Source organism: Zonotrichia albicollis, chromosome 12 (genome assembly GCF_047830755.1).
Source record: "Zonotrichia albicollis isolate bZonAlb1 chromosome 12, bZonAlb1.hap1, whole genome shotgun sequence".
In the NCBI taxonomy this organism is placed as follows: Eukaryota; Metazoa; Chordata; class Aves; order Passeriformes; family Passerellidae; genus Zonotrichia; species Zonotrichia albicollis.
Window position 1 is genome coordinate 13,862,597 of NC_133830.1, and position 15,120 is coordinate 13,877,716.

Sequence of the window (15,120 nt, forward strand, 5' to 3'; positions counted from 1 at the left end):
GCTGGGATCGTGTTCTGGGTGCGAGGCGCAGCCTGACAGCCCAGCCGGGCACCCCTCCGTCACACCTACTGCCAAAGGTGGGCAGTGCCTCAGGCGGCCGTTCCACCTCCTCGGCTCGGCTCGGCTCAGCCCGTCTCACCTGTGCCCACCTCACCTGAGCCGAGCCGAGCCGAGCTTACCTCCCGTCCTCTCCGGGCAGGGCGGGGCGGGAGACGCCGCTGTCCTTTCACGCCGCTCCCGCCACTCGCGCTCGAGTTTCCCGCCCGCGGCGCGCGCTGACGCCGTTCCGCCGGGGGCGGAAGGGCCGGGCCGGTCCCGGAAGCGGAAGCGCGGCGTGTGGCGGCGGCCCGGTGTCGGCCGGAGCCGGGCCCGAAGCGGCACCGCCGCGATGAGCGAGCCTGAGCTGCTGCTGGACTCCAACATCCGGCTATGGGTGGTGCTGCCCATCGTCTTCATCACTTTCTTCGTGGGCATGATCCGGCACTACGTGTCCATCCTGCTGCAGAGCGACAAGCGCCTCACGCAGGAGCAGGTGTCCGACAGGTCAGGGCCCGCCTCACCCCCGCCCGCCCCGCTCCCCCGGCCCGGCCCGGCGCTAACGCCGCGTGTCTCTCTTCCAGCCAAGTCCTGATCCGGAGCAGAGTCCTTCGGGAAAATGGAAAATACATTCCAAAGCAGGTAGGGAGCTGCGCGCTCGGGCTGTACAAGGGCGGCTGGGGGGCTGTGCCCGGGCAGTGCCGCGGGACGAGCAGCGCCTGCGGGCTCGGACGCTGCCGGGTCACCCCTGGGCACAGCAGTGTCCGTAAGGGCAGATTCCCGGGAATCTTGGATACAGCACTGCTGTTTATGTCTTTTCCTTGACATTTATGTTAGCTGTCACTGCTCGATGTTTTAACTGCGTGCTGACATGAGATGTGCCTCCAAACTGCTGTTTAATATGTGCCAGCAAGCACACAGGGATGCAGTGCTAGCTTGGGATAACGAGGTGATCATACAATGTCAGCTGAAATATTTGCTAAACTAAAAATGCATCGCTCGTGTTGGCTCTGTTGGTACCAAATGTGTATTTTGTGAAATCCAGAGGTCAGGAAAATCTCCTGTGTATAAGTATTGGTGCTCCCTGGCACAAAGAATTTGCACAAAACACTAAAAGCTCTTTAATTAACATGGGTTTCTCTTCAGAGAATTCTTATAATTACTTCAAGAATTTTAAAGAGCCAGGGATCTGGTACTCTGGATGCAGAAAAATGTGATGAGCTTCAGAACACATGGGCAGTGAGGCACCTATCCCAGGAAGGTGTGTTGTGAAAGAACTCACAAGATGTCTGAATGTCTGAGCAAGGACTAATGCTTCTGTCCTTTTACTTCTTACGGTGTTGGCATTGTCTTTCTCTGCTTTCAGTCTTTCCTGTCCCGGAAATATTTTTTTAATAACCCCGAGGATGGATTTTTTAAGAAAACAAAAAGAAAGGTAGTGCCTCCTTCACCAATGACAGGTATGTTAAGGTACCCTAACTGCAGCCAGGTAGAAAAACCTGCAGTGTCTGCTGAGGGTGGAAGGTGAATCAGCTCTGCAGGGAGCTCGGGCAGTGTGAGGGAGGGGGTGGGAGTGAGATCCCTCTCTTGGAAAACAAAAACATTAGGTTGTTTCATGTTGCTCAACTTCAGCCTTGAGCTGCTTGCAGCATCTCAGGAGGCCTGACCTCCTCAGGGTAGCCAGGAGTGGGAGTCCTGCTCTTGGCACCTTTTGCCAGTGTTTTGCTCCAGCTCCCAGGGGGTCTTCTCTAAAGTGATTTAATTTAATTAATGTATACAGCAAAACAGGAGCTTGTCCTTCCTCTACCCAGGTCAGCTCACAGGGGTCAGGCAAGTCCAGAGATGTGGGGCAAGGGATGGGGTCAGGCACAGCACAGGACACAGCACCTCTGTGGCAGCAGTCTCCACCACATTGGCTGCTCATCTCCTTTTGCAAAGTACTGTCAGCAATGGAAAACTGTAGATACTGGAACAGGAGTGTTGTCTCATGCAGTTTCCTAATTAAATTATCTGACATGCAATGACTTGTTTCTCTTTATTGTGATGTACTGCTACTTCACACCCCGTCTATGATTTGCAGATCCTACCATGCTGACAGATATGATGAAAGGGAATGTAACAAATGTTCTGCCTATGATCCTCATTGGTGGCTGGATCAACATGACATTTTCAGGATTTGTCACAAGTAAGTGTCTGGAGTAACAAGGGTTTGCCTGTGTTTCTGAAGATGGCCTTGAGGGTCTGAGCTGCATCAGAGATTTGTTCCTGGCCCTGAGAGCAGTCAGTCAGAAGCAGCATAAATTTGGCTTGTGGCACTGCTGCTCTTCACTCCACGAACTGCACAAATTTGCTTGTCCCATTGCAAAGGGTGGAAATTGTTTTCTGAGTGTTGGTCATGGTCTCAAAGAAAATAGCTCATGTAATTGGGAACAACTGTAGTGACAAAACCAGTATTTTATTAAAACTGCCTGAAATCCAGGTTGATGCAGTGGATTTTCCTCTGAACCTGTCCAGGGAATTGGTTACTGTGTGGAGTGTACACATCAAAAATACTTACCTAAATTCATAATTCGGGGGGGGGTTTTTTCTATACTGTTAATGTGATAATTGTTTCTTTAAAAAGGGACATTCCCTTTCACAGCTGTGAAAGGGTTTGGTCACCTGATGAAGTTTTAGAAAGTCTTTTCGTGTTAAAATGAATACAGAACTGCAGCTTTTTCAAAACTCCAAGTTAACTCTTTATTGTACACATCATAGACTACATTAGATGTAATAAAAGACCTACTTGCTCCTTTGCAGTCATGCAGTGTCACTTTGTGAACCTGGGTTTTTTTCTTTACCCTGCAGCAAAGGTCCCGTTTCCCCTGACGCTGCGTTTCAAGCCAATGCTGCAGCAGGGAATTGAGCTGCTCACTTTGGATGCATCCTGGTAAGTCCCTGTCCTCAGCAAGCAAGGCCCAGTTCCCACTTGGAAAATGTTGAAAGTGTTAATGGCCCTTGGCTGGTCTGTGTGTGCTGCTGGAATGAGGTCATGAGCCAGCTTTGAACTGACAACAACTGTGCTTGTTCTGATTTGTCAGGGTGAGCTCTGCTTCCTGGTACTTCTTGAATGTGTTTGGACTCAGAAGCATTTATACTCTCATCCTGGGCCAAGATAATGGTAAGGCACTTGCCATTTCTGGGAACTGGCTGCTCCTTCCATGGGATGTTGTCTGGGGGAGGCTGGAGGAAGGATTTCTGAGTTTACAGCCAAGAAGCTCCTGAATTCTTCTCTTGTTTCTGTGAGGTTACTTACTGTCCATGGGCCAGGTTTGACATCTCCTGCACCAGCCACTGGCTCATAAACTCCCATGGTTGTTAGTCCAGGCTTGCTTTCCCATCAAACCAGTGCAAAGAGTTTGTGCTCAGGTTTATTTCTAGCAAGTACTGGTTGTAAGGAAAACTGCAGAGATTTCCTAATGTTAGATGTGGGGCAGGACAGATGTGCATTGGGAATAGAAAACTACTTTCCTCAATTTTTCTGCAGGCTTTTTGTAAATCTGGCTAAGAGCAGGTTGGGAGCAAGATGTCTTGTGAGGACTCCTGGCACAGCAGTGTTGCATTCTGGCTGTTGCTGCATTGTTCTCATCTACAGATAAAAACCTTCCCAACTGCACCATGCTCCAGGAAATGCTGTTTAATAGCACAGAAATCATCCTCTCATTTCTCATTTGCAGCTGCAGATCAGTCCAGGGTGATGCAAGAACAAATGACAGGGGCAGCAATGGCCATGCCAGCAGATACTAACAAAGCATTTAAGGTACAGTATTCCCACCTGCACCCCTGTTTGTGTGAGCCTGCAGGGTTGAGAGCTGCATGTAACTCATCTCCATGTGTCAAGTAAGGGAGTTGCTCTGGATTCCTGTTCCTAAAATTAGAGCTGACAGCTTCTGAAGGCTGTGGGAGTTACTCTGGGTCTGGCAGAGCCCAGATACCCTGAAGTAAACCTGACAGATAAGTCATTGCTGGTACAAAAGCTGAATTTATGTCCCATGCTTTGCTTTTGCTGAGGAAGGGGGTTTTTTACCGTGAGGTATAGTTCCAAAGCAGAAGCTGGCTCTCCAAAAGTTGTGTTAATAGTGCAGCTGAGCATGAGTCCAGCATGCTCCTCATCGAACTTGGGTGAGAAAATCAAGTAAGCCAGTCAGTTCAGTGGAAAATCCATCAGCAATTTACTGTCTTGCAGTTCTCCTAAAGCACTTTCCACAGGCACTTGCTTGTTAGACTGCCTGTGCCTTTCACAGGCAGTGTTCATGGCCAGGTTTATGCACGAAGGACAGACCTGATTTCTGGTTTTGTGTGCTGTAGAAGATGTTTAGCCACACACATCATCTGCTGCCTGGGCAGCTGGGATGGCCTGCTCCTGCAGTGTGTTTTCAGTAACCTTGCTGGTTAAAAATCCCACAGTACAGGGACCAAAACCCACTACATGTTCCAGCAGAAACAAAAGGGAAAAAGCCCATATTGCAGGAGAAGTGTTCTGGCCAAGAAACACAAATCCCTTGCTGGGCATCATGTGACAGGGTTTTTTGCAGGCCCAAGTCTCATCAGGTGCAAAATTTTTGGCCTCTTACCTGTTGTTATCAGCTAACTCTGAACTAAAGAATTACCTCACTGCAAAGCACTTGGCCCACCAGAACAGAACTGGCTGTTACAAAAGCTATGGACTGTTCCAGAAGGTTAGAGGGTTGGCAGAAAATAGATAATGTAGTTTTTCTAATTTCTGTGATGCAATTTGTATTGAGCAACTACCATCTAATTAAGCATAAACCACTGATTTCAGAGAGTTGATATGATTGCCAGGTTTTTAATAGAAATCAGTGTTTGTTGCAGTTTTCAAAGCAAGCACTGCTTTGTGTAGTTCTTGTTTAACTAATCCTTTGTTACTTTTCCTTCTCTGCTTCTGTTCACTGCCAATGCAGACTGAATGGGAAGCCTTAGAATTGACAGATCATCAGTGGGCCTTAGAAGATGTAGAAGAAGAGCTCATGGCAAAGGACCTCCATTTTGAAGGCATGTTTAAGGAAGAACTTCAGACCTCCATCTTCTGAATTTGAGAATATGCTTTTGTCACTTCTTGTAAAAGTTATTTGAAAAGAAATCTGTTATCTAGAACTATATAATGTATTTTAGCAAGGCTGCAATTAAAATAAAAACATCATGTTCAGAACTGCAGTGCCCTCACTTTGATTTGAGCCCACAGACACACACACACACTCACTATTTCCCCATTAATTTAATCCTTCCCAAGTCTATTTGTAAGCACCTGAGTGCCCACACAGCCTCTCCTGCCTGTGAGCAGAGTGCCTGACTGTTATTTACTGGGCCAGGTGGGATAATAAATGCTTTAAGCTGCCCACCTTGCACTGTAGAGAACAGGGAGCAACTGTTCCTGGTTTATCCCTCTGTAGAAACTCCTCAGACCTCTTCCCCAACCTAGAGCAATGCTTTGCAAAAAGCTCTTCCATACTCAGGCTGTTATTCATTTCCCCCTTCTTTATTCTGAGCACCTTTTTCTCAGGGTAACACTGTAAATCCTCTCAAGGCAGGAGGTGAGCCAGGACTGTGACACTGATGCTCTGTTCTCACCAAATACCTTCCCAGGGAACAGGGAAGGTGCCCCTTGGCTTTCCCTTCTTCCCACAATGGGTTTCATGTTTTGGGGACCAGCCCTTCACAGCAAAGCTCAGCAGCCCTGGTACCCCTGGAGATAATGGACAGAAGGAAGACCAGAACTCTCAGGAGTTTGCAGAGGCAGGATGAAACCATAGCTGAGGCTGTCCAGTGCCACAAAAAAGCAAGGACAGCTTTGCTAGAGCACCAGGTACCAGCAAGCCAGCACTGCAGAGAGACGAGGCAACCCTGGAGCAGAGTGAAGCCTCAGCTGTGCAGAGCTGTGCCCTCAGCAGCTGATTTCCTCCCAGATCCCCACTGGCTCTGCAGGACTCACCCTCCCCCAGCCCAAATTTCTCCCAGAGCACCAGGAATCCCCACAACCAGCAGTGCTAGGCCACTTAATGAAAGCTGAAAACACAACAAAACCCAGTTTCAGTGCAAACCACTCTTTAATTTTCCTCTTTGTACAACAGAGCCAGCCACTTACAAAGTGCTAGTCTAAAAAACAGTCTGGTATTACAGCACACACACACCAGCCAAAGCCCAGCAGCTCAGAGGCAGAGAAAGCAGAGCTGGGCTGCTTGTTCTGCAGTACAACAGAGTCTGTTCAGGATCTGAGATTGAACCCCACAGAGGCATTTCTCAGTGTCAGCACAGGTAGGGAGGTGAGGAGGAGGACAAAGGCTACTTCAGATTGATTTATCTTTTAAAAAGGTCTTTTACTGTCCTCCCTTCCTCTATTCCCCATTTGGAATGCCCACATGACTAACTTTCAGGGTAAAACAAACAAAAAAATGCTGATTAGAGTAATTTCAGTGCAGTGCTACAGCTTAAAAGTTGCTTTTTGCATGCTCCCCTCAGTAATAAGGAAAAAAAATTCAATATTAAGAGTTGCAAAAATAAAAATAAAACAGCAGAAGCAACTAAGCAATTGTGATCTCAAAATTTAAATTTTAATGCTTTAAAGCTAATTCCACAAAGGAGAATCACATCAGCAGCATGCTGGCTAGAGACAATGCCCCCTCCTCCTCCCCATCACTTTCCAGTGCTGCCTGTGCTGCCCTGCCAGGGTGCAGGGACAGGCACACTGCAATGTCAGGCACTGCCTGGGCTGCAGAAAGGTGGGGCTGAGGGGGAAAGTTTGGAATTAAATGGATGAGCACTGCTGACCACCACAACAGGCGATGGCAGCACTGAAGTCACAGCAGCTGCAAGCACATATTCCAGAGTGAACAAAAAGCACACTGCTGGCCAGTCTCAGCCTTTCATTCTGCCAACACACTTGGATCTAAAAGGAAAAACCTTCCTGTTTGGTTCACTACCTTGAGCTAGATGTTCCCCTAAAATACAGGCTAAGGCTCTGGAATTTTTCCCATTTTTTCATATGGAAGACCAGTCCTCCACTGAGACTCACAGGAGTCTCTTCTCAAGAAAGCTGGACTTGAATCCTAAAAAGCAGCACACAGTAAAGGACAGAGGGAAGAGCATTTGTCAGTTGTGACAAAAGGATGGAGCAGAACCATTGAACAGCAGAGGCCAACAGGACCTGGGACAGGACTGTGACACCTGCAGCCCCACAGAGGGGGATCAGGTGAGGATAAAAAGGCAGCACTCAAGGGTGGAGGAGGGCTGAAAGAGCAGTCCAAAAAAACCAAAGTTGCAAGAGAAAAGGCTGAAAATTCACACAATCCATGGCATTGGGCTGTCACCTGTACAGGTGACACCTCTGGGGACACAGTGCTGAGCTTGGCTGGAGACATAACTGAGCAAAAAAGGATAAAAATGCTGTCACTGCACAAACCATAGGAGAAATGCTGGCAGCAGAAAAGTGCTTACAGAGCAGCCTGGAAGTGAGGGGTGGAGATTGAAAAGACAAGAAATCATCAATGTTATGGATGGTATTTTCTCTGCAGAAGAACAGGAGCCAGAGCAGCTGTAACCTGCATCTCCATGGGGATCAGCCTGCACATATGCCACACCACAGGCAGGTATGATTCACTTCTGGCCAAGATTCCTGCATCACTGGATTCAGTGTTCACATAAAAAATGCTGAGTCAAAACTGCCCAGGAGAGCCTCAAATGCATCAGTGAAAGGATGCAAGCAAGAGAAACATTTGTTGCTTTGCCAGGGGACCTAGGTGCAATGGCAGAGACTGCAACAGACCAGAAGTACAAAGATTTGAACTGAGCTCCAGAAAGGGTGCAGGAGGCCTCCCTGACACAGGCAAGGCCCAACAGCAACACCAGAGAGGTGGCAGGAAGCCCCAGTGCCGATTCACAGAATCGTACCCACCATTCTCCTCCACAGGCCCCTCAAGGCTCAGCTGTGCTGGCCTCCAGCTCAGGCTGTCCTCTCCCAACCCCAGCTACAACCCTCAGCCCAGGAACCAGAGCCCCAGCCCCTGCCTCTAGCCACACAGCTCAGCCAGATTTTAAAAACAACTTTATTGAAGCTCCAATATATATTATTTTTGGCCTCTAAATACCCAAGTGTCAGCACCTATTCCTGGCTCTTCAGTGCTATTCTGCAACCCCCAGCACTGACTCTCTCAATGCTTGATTTTCTGCTTGACCCCTACAGAAGGAAGAAAAATTTTCAGGCGCCTCAGGCATTGCTTTACAAGAGCAACCACTACCGTGGTGGCTGAGTGCTGGAGGTGGTGCTTAGTTGGTGTCCATGCCATCACACTCTTCCTGGGGAGCAGAGGGGGCAGAATGTTCCTCGCTGTTTCGGCGCTCATAGAACAGCACATACGCAGCTTTTGTCTACCAAACAGAGAGAAAACCCACCTGAAACCATCCCCACAGCTTGGCTGCAATGTCACACAAAGCAGGGAACCACACAAAGCACAGAGCTGCAAGAGCCTCAAGCCAAATACTCACCACTATTTGGTCTTCTGAAGCCACCGAGACGCTGCTGTCGTCGAAGTAGTACCACTTGTCATTCACCTTGTTCTTGGCATAGGCAGTGTCTGTCAGGGAGGAACTGCAGCTCAGCAGGCTGGCCAGGGCCAGCAGGGAGGGAATGCACACCTGGGACACTGGGACTCCAACCACGTGTGCATGGGAGGTCAGGAGCCAGCTTTGGCATTGCCTGCCCCAAGCCTAGCTAACCAACATGAGCATCTACAACATGCCAGCTGGCCCAGCTAGTCCAGGACCAGGTTCCACACACCAGGCTTAGCCCTGCCAGCTGAGATACAGGGAAAAGAAACTTAGGGGAAAAATAGGCTTTGTTCACTGCCCTTGAGTCAGAGCTTTCCCAAACACACACAGTTTAAGACTCTGCATTTTCACTAGAAAGGAAAGTTCTCTGCTGCTAATGGATCTGATCTGATTCTTGCAAGAATCCTCACTCAAGAATGAAGTTAGAAGTCCCTCAACATCTCTTCCAGACAAGACTTCTGTGACTGTGATCTAAAGCCTCAGAACATGTGCCCCTTCAGCTACAGGAGTTCATCATCCTCTCAATGGTAAATTGCTTCTGGGTGGTTTTACAAGTGTCACCTACAGCATGGATCTGCATGGACACCTGACACAGGGAACTCACCAACAGACACTTCTTATCTGTGCTGCAGCAAAACCAGTGACAGAAAACACAGACTCATCATGTACAAAATTTGTATGTAAGTGGGTTTTCTCTTGATGAAATGACATTTTGCTCTGTTAGTTCTTATCAGTGCAGAGGTGGGGACATTCTGTCAGCCAGTGTCGCAATTTCAAGTTCAGCACTGAAAAATCTGGACTCCACTCATAAATTGGGGAACACCCTCACACAAACTAATGACAACTAACCAGGGTCCCACAGGCATCAGTCAGACCTCAGGCCAATGTGCTGCTACCTATCTGGCCTCCAATCCTAACAGGATCCCAATCCAATGCTCGCCTGCACACAAACACAGGTCAGTTTTGCACCAGACACCTTAGGGAGGGCTATTGAGGTGTCTCAGTGCAGAGCCCTCCCATGTCCCCTGAGCCCACGTTTCCCTGCACACCAAGGACACAGCAGCAGTTACTCACAGTGGCCCACTCCCATGGCTCCATAGTGATTGGATACTGCAATGAGGTCATACACGTATGAGCCTGCTCTCGGGTCGCAGACAAACTCGGACATGTTCAAGCCCCTGGAAGGAAACACAGAACTATCAGTACACCAGTAACCATCACTTTTTAGGAAATGAAGCGTGGCACCAGTGCTGCTCTGCTGCTCAGGGGCCAGGTGTTGTTAGTGTGAAGACCAGGCTTGTTACCCCTCCCACACAAGGCAGGTCCTGACAAACACACCAAGCACTGCCAGTTTAGAGGGAGGTGTTGAATAAAACACAGCTTGGAGTGTCCCTGTGTAGGCATGAAGAGTGAGACAGGAATAGTAAGGGATTTGCTTCATCCCACAGCAGGATGCAGAAGCAGAGGGACAAGGCAGGCTTTCATCTTGTAATTGTGCAGTACTCAACACTGCAAGTGCAGCACTGCCAAAAAAATTGCTAAAATTGCTACACAAGTTCTCTTGGTTGAATCACATAGGCTTAAGTGAATTTCAGAAGAAACAGTACCTGCTAGTAATTAATGCTCTTTGAGATGAATAGCATTAACAAAAACCATCCCTCAAAAACACTAACCCTCTCAACTCACGCCTGCTGTCCAGCCACTCAAACCCTGAAAACACCTGCTCCAGTTACAGACTTTACAACAAGCCCACCCAACAGGAACAAACAGGAACATCAGAAGTACATCTTTCTTGACCAAGATCTTCCTGGCTTGAGAGAAGAATCCTACCTGATGGGGAATTCCACAACCGTGTCAAGTTTATCCCTCCAGTATCTGCTGTATGAGAAGCGTTTTAAATGTACCACCAAAATCCTGGGCAAAGACCACAAGTCAAACTTCTTCGTGGCCTGCTGATGTTTCTTACAGTTAGGGCAGTACCTAAGGAAGGAGCAACAAGCAAGGAAATTATTGACAGCAAAGGAAAAGCTTCTGGCCTTCCCTTAAAGATGCCTCACTAGCACAAGCACAGTCCCTGCCTGACAGAAGGCACACTGCCTGTGGAATCTGCAGGTGAACATTCTGCCTCAGAGAATTCCAAACTCCACTTGCTTTCATTTTATAGTCCTACAGCTGACTGCACAATGTACAAAAACTAACTTTGAAAAACAGCCTGGTTATTGGAAGCTGCATTCTCACTGATACTTTTTTCTTAAATATAGGCAGGAAACAAATACTTTTATTAACCCATGGCCACAGCCTATTGAGTCAATGACTTAATACAGATCTGACAGACTTCTCAAAGATGAGGACAAAAGGACAGACCTGGGAAATGATAAGAATCCCATGAAAAATCATGTGAACTCAAACAGTTACATCTGATGGTAAATATGGCAGGCAGGTTCTTACCACGGGTCATGTTCACCAAGTGTTTCCATAGTAGTGAAGAGCTCTATGCAGTCTCTGAGGGCTACAACAGCCTTCTTCTTCTGTACTTGTAGCATACTTCCATGTTTTTCAAATGCCTAGTGGAAGAGACAGGTGCTTTAGTCAATTCCATGTACTCTATAATCCCTGACATCAAGAAATCACATGCTCACTTCCCTACAATGCCTATTTCTGCACCTTTTTCCCTACCCAGACAATCATCTCCAGCTTCCAGCCACTCCTTTCTTATGCCAAATGGTCCTTAAGAGAAAATATAGGTCCTCACTTGGGTTTAGAGCTTTTATAAGACAGTAAAAACTGTCCTATTCTGTTATAAAAAAAACAATTTATTCTGTTAAAAAGATGACCCATCAGAACACTGTTTACTATCACCTTTTAAATACCATGCAAATTTACATAGATGACTTATGAAAAGAGCATACTACAACCTGTGCCTCCTGTTCATCATACAGCAGCCTCCGTGTCTCAGAATCCCAGTCAATAGCAACTGCAGAAAAAGCTACCAAAAAAAGGAAATAGTTATTGTACAGGTGTAAAAAGAAGAAAGGAAAAAAAACCAGCAAGAAAATAATTACCATTCAGTTTTAAGATTTTTCCTTCAACAATGGAGTTTATCTCCGAGGTCCCAGAGGAATTCACAAGGCTTAAAGTGAAATGCTGCTTCTTGCAAGGCTGCAGGTCTCTTGCTGACTCCACTTGCATACAACCCTCAGAGTGGCAGGGGTCAACTTCTGCCAGCTTTTCCCTGCCTTCCTCTCCACCATCCTGATGCTCCATCTCTTCAATGTCGCCTGGACAAACATTTCAAACAAGGACAAGGTAACAGGGCTCCAATGGAAGTTTAGCCTGACACCTCCTATGGACAGCTGTGTGCATCAGCCTGTACAACACACACCACTTGTGTGGGAAGCAATGAAAAGGCACACAGAAAAAGAAACCTCTGCTTGCTGACCACTCCATCTGAAGTTGTGTTTTCTCCTTTAGCAGATGCCAGTTTAGGAGAGTGCTCAGTTTGCAGGTTAACAATGACTCCTTCTGTCAGCACACCCTGAGAAGCATCTCCAAAAGAGAATCAGCAAGGTTGCAGCTGGGTGTCTTCACAGAAAGGAATATGTAAGTCACCAGGAAAGGTATTTCCACTCTTTGGGGGAAATGGGCAGGTTTTCTCCCCATTTAAATTGATTGCAGCTGTTACCCTCAGGGCTACACTAAGAATCATTTCAAACAGGGAAGGGAAACACTCATGTGCCATCAGCATTAAAAGCTTCCTAGAGAGCATGTGGCCTAGGAATGAAACTGTTGATTCTATGTCCTCCAACAGACAAATTTCTCCACAATCTTTGAGACCTAACAGGCCAGTTTTCATCACCAAAGGGCATGTCAGGAAGGGTTGCCTCTGGAGGGAGGCACCTGGACACCTCAAATTAAGTAAGGACTTCTCTAACACTGGTCAGGATGAATGCACATCCACACCTTGTTCTGCAGCTGCTGCACATCTCATCTCCCCAGGAAGGAAATGGTCTACAAGATTCTCCCTGTACCAAGCACATGTCCAGCACAACAGTGTGGTTTAACCATGGTGGAGAAACAACCTGTTAGAGCTTAAGCCAAATCCATACAGCACAAAACAAATGCTGTTAGAAAGCTAAAGTGCTGAAAAGCTTCCAGCAGATTTTGAAAGGGCTTTACCTTCAACCACACCATTGGAGCCATTGCAGGTTCCTCTGTCTGGGCAGGGTGGGGAGTATTCTTCTGCCAGAGGGAGCTTCACACAGCGGCTGAAGAGAAGGGATATATTTCTTACACAGCCATACTGGAGCTGTGCACCAGAACAGCAGCACACCCCTCTTTAATCAGCTCTTGCTGCCCAGTTCCCTCCAGCAAACCAGAACCCAACCTGTACAGCACCATTTACATTTACATGACAGCACCAAGAGCCCTCAGAATGAGTCAAACAATTCCCTGAATCTTTGCTCTCACTGCTTGTTCCATGTTTCACTGGCTGTATATTGAAAAGGCAGAAGTAAGTTATGGTGGCCCCATCTGTGAGCCCTGAAAACATGCCCTCAGTTCTGCTCCTGATTCCTTTTGCAAGGCTGAGCCAGCAATATCTGTTACAAAGCCAAAAAAACCAGGACCTTGAAATGTCCCTGGGGCCTCCAGACACTAATGCAATGCAAATCCTGGTTTATACAACCCACACAAATCAAGGAAAATTCTCCCTGTAACAAGGATTCAGTAATCCTATTACAGTGTAATTGAATAAGCGACCTCTAGAGCTTGGCACAGGATTCAAAGGTACAGCCATGACTTACCTGATCTGCTCCAAAACCACATTGTACAGGTGATCCACAGTGAGCTTGTGTTTGGGCACAGATATTAACAGTGGCTGCCCAAAGAGCACAGTCCCTGAAGTGTTGCTGGATTGCCTCACTGTCTTCTCCCGAAAGTAAATGGAGAGAGTGACATACTCTGAGCCATCCTCACTTGGCTTGCACACTTCATACCTGTTTGAAAGATAGGTATTTCCAGGGGTTACTCCCACTGCCAAGAAGCACAGCAGGACCAATATGAACTCAGTTCAAGTCTCTCCCACAGTGCAAGAGGGCTGTGCTGTCCTCATGCTACAGAGCCGTTTTCTGAACACACCCCATGGCTCACAGTGGCACAGGACACACACCTGCAAATGACTCAGCTGCCACCTTCCCTCTGTCCTTGTTCCTAATTCAAACCCCTGTTACAAATCACCTCCCAAGACATTACCCTGACAACTCCACCAGTGAAAAACACTAAATGTACTTTGAAATTCCTCTGACAGTGTTTGTTCCCCATGGAGAAAGGAATCTTGTTGATACCTTGGGTCTTGCATTCTGCCAGCCTCTCAATCAGTTTTATGGCCTGAGCTCACATCACTGAGCAGCTAATGTTTCATAAAACCAAGAGTCTGGAAACATCTGCTTCACAGAAAAATCCAAGGACAGTAAACAAACAAGAAAAATTCTGGAAGACAACAAACAGCCTGGGAGAACAGTGAGGAGACTGTGACGCAGTTTGTGCCCTGCGTGAAACAGCAAATGAGGTATTTGCAGCTGTCAGAGGAGAGGCAAAAGTAACCACGTGCTCCAACACTATCACACTGTTTGCTTCAGGACTATTCATTACAAAAGATTCATTTTCAGGAATGCCAAGCCCCAGTGCTCTTTAATTTAGTGAGTCACCTGTCCCAGATTTACTTTAAAACTGAAAGAGAAAGAAAGATCTCATTAAAAGGTGTCACTACACATAATGACCTAGACCACAGTCACATACCTGACTGCCTCAAACTCCTAACAATTCTCTTCCATTGGCTTGTCTACAAGCCACTCCCCTTCTCTCAAGAGCTGAGAAACATTTTTTTATTCCTGTGTTCAGAGCAGGGAGGAGAACAAATTTCAGAGCTGTAATTCTGCTTCATCCTACTTACAACACAAAAGGATCCCAGCTTGGGACTTGGACTGAGTTCAGTAGAGTACAGAAGGAAAACATCCTGCCAGGGAGTCCCAGCCCACCAAGAACACAAGAGCTCAGAGTCAGCAGAAGAGTCCAATGCCAGCAGCTGTTGAGGTTTTCTGGGCTGTCAATGCTACTCAGCTGGACACCAGCACTGCACACAGCCCACACCTCCTAAAGCCTCCTGAGAAACAGCACTACAAAAAGGTGAATTATTTCACTTAGTACTGTTTAAACCACAAAAGGCCATAAGCAGTCCCAGAATATAAGCCATGATTAACACCAGGTCCTATGAGACCTTAGCCTGGACTCCTGTAACACAGCTCAGCGTGTGCCACTCCTGGGACTCCTCCCACACCCCCCACACTGCTCTGCAAGCAGCAATTCATGCAGCCCCATTTACACTCCATCCTCAAGCACCTGAATGAAGCCCTGCCCATGAGAAGGAATAGATGGGATAGAAATAAAAGATTATTTCCACAGGTAGAGATCATCCATCACAAAGAG

The 15,120-nt window shown here is 47.3% G+C and overlaps 3 protein-coding genes across 6 annotated transcripts in view; 1 reads left to right on the forward strand and 2 right to left on the reverse strand.

The window, feature by feature from the left end:
* The window catches only part of FANCD2 (FA complementation group D2), a 35,404-nt gene extending 34,736 nt beyond the window's left edge, over window positions 1-668 (reverse strand). Inside the window, exon 1 of one of the 3 annotated variants that reach the window (XM_074549920.1) lies at window positions 180-668. In XM_074549920.1, the coding sequence (XP_074406021.1) occupies window positions 180-474 (295 nt within the window). In that variant the 5' untranslated portion in view covers window positions 475-668. Of the gene's footprint in view, window positions 1-154 lie in introns of all 3 variants that reach the window. The other 2 variants (XM_074549921.1, XM_074549922.1) reach the window with 2 other exon arrangements.
* EMC3 (ER membrane protein complex subunit 3) lies at window positions 473-5,126 on the forward strand. The gene is made up of 7 exons (XM_074550227.1): window positions 473-543; window positions 642-802; window positions 2,117-2,221; window positions 2,884-2,965; window positions 3,117-3,196; window positions 3,753-3,835; window positions 4,998-5,126. Exons 1-7 carry the CDS (start codon window positions 473-475, stop codon window positions 5,124-5,126), a joined length of 711 nt encoding a protein of 236 aa, XP_074406328.1.
* A 2,991-nt stretch (window positions 5,127-8,117) lies between these two features.
* The window catches only part of USP4 (ubiquitin specific peptidase 4), a 31,940-nt gene continuing 24,937 nt past the window's right edge, over window positions 8,118-15,120 (reverse strand). For both annotated transcript variants that reach the window (XM_074549924.1, XM_074549923.1), the window contains 9 exons: window positions 13,440-13,631; window positions 12,814-12,902; window positions 11,700-11,915; window positions 11,553-11,623; window positions 11,086-11,201; window positions 10,468-10,617; window positions 9,712-9,815; window positions 8,575-8,663; window positions 8,118-8,457 (listed from right to left, as the gene is read on the reverse strand). In XM_074549924.1, coding sequence (XP_074406025.1) covers window positions 8,356-8,457; window positions 8,575-8,663; window positions 9,712-9,815; window positions 10,468-10,617; window positions 11,086-11,201; window positions 11,553-11,623; window positions 11,700-11,915; window positions 12,814-12,902; window positions 13,440-13,631 — 1,129 coding nt within the window. In that variant the 3' untranslated portion in view covers window positions 8,118-8,355. The remainder of the gene's footprint in view (window positions 8,458-8,574; window positions 8,664-9,711; window positions 9,816-10,467; window positions 10,618-11,085; window positions 11,202-11,552; window positions 11,624-11,699; window positions 11,916-12,813; window positions 12,903-13,439; window positions 13,632-15,120) is intronic.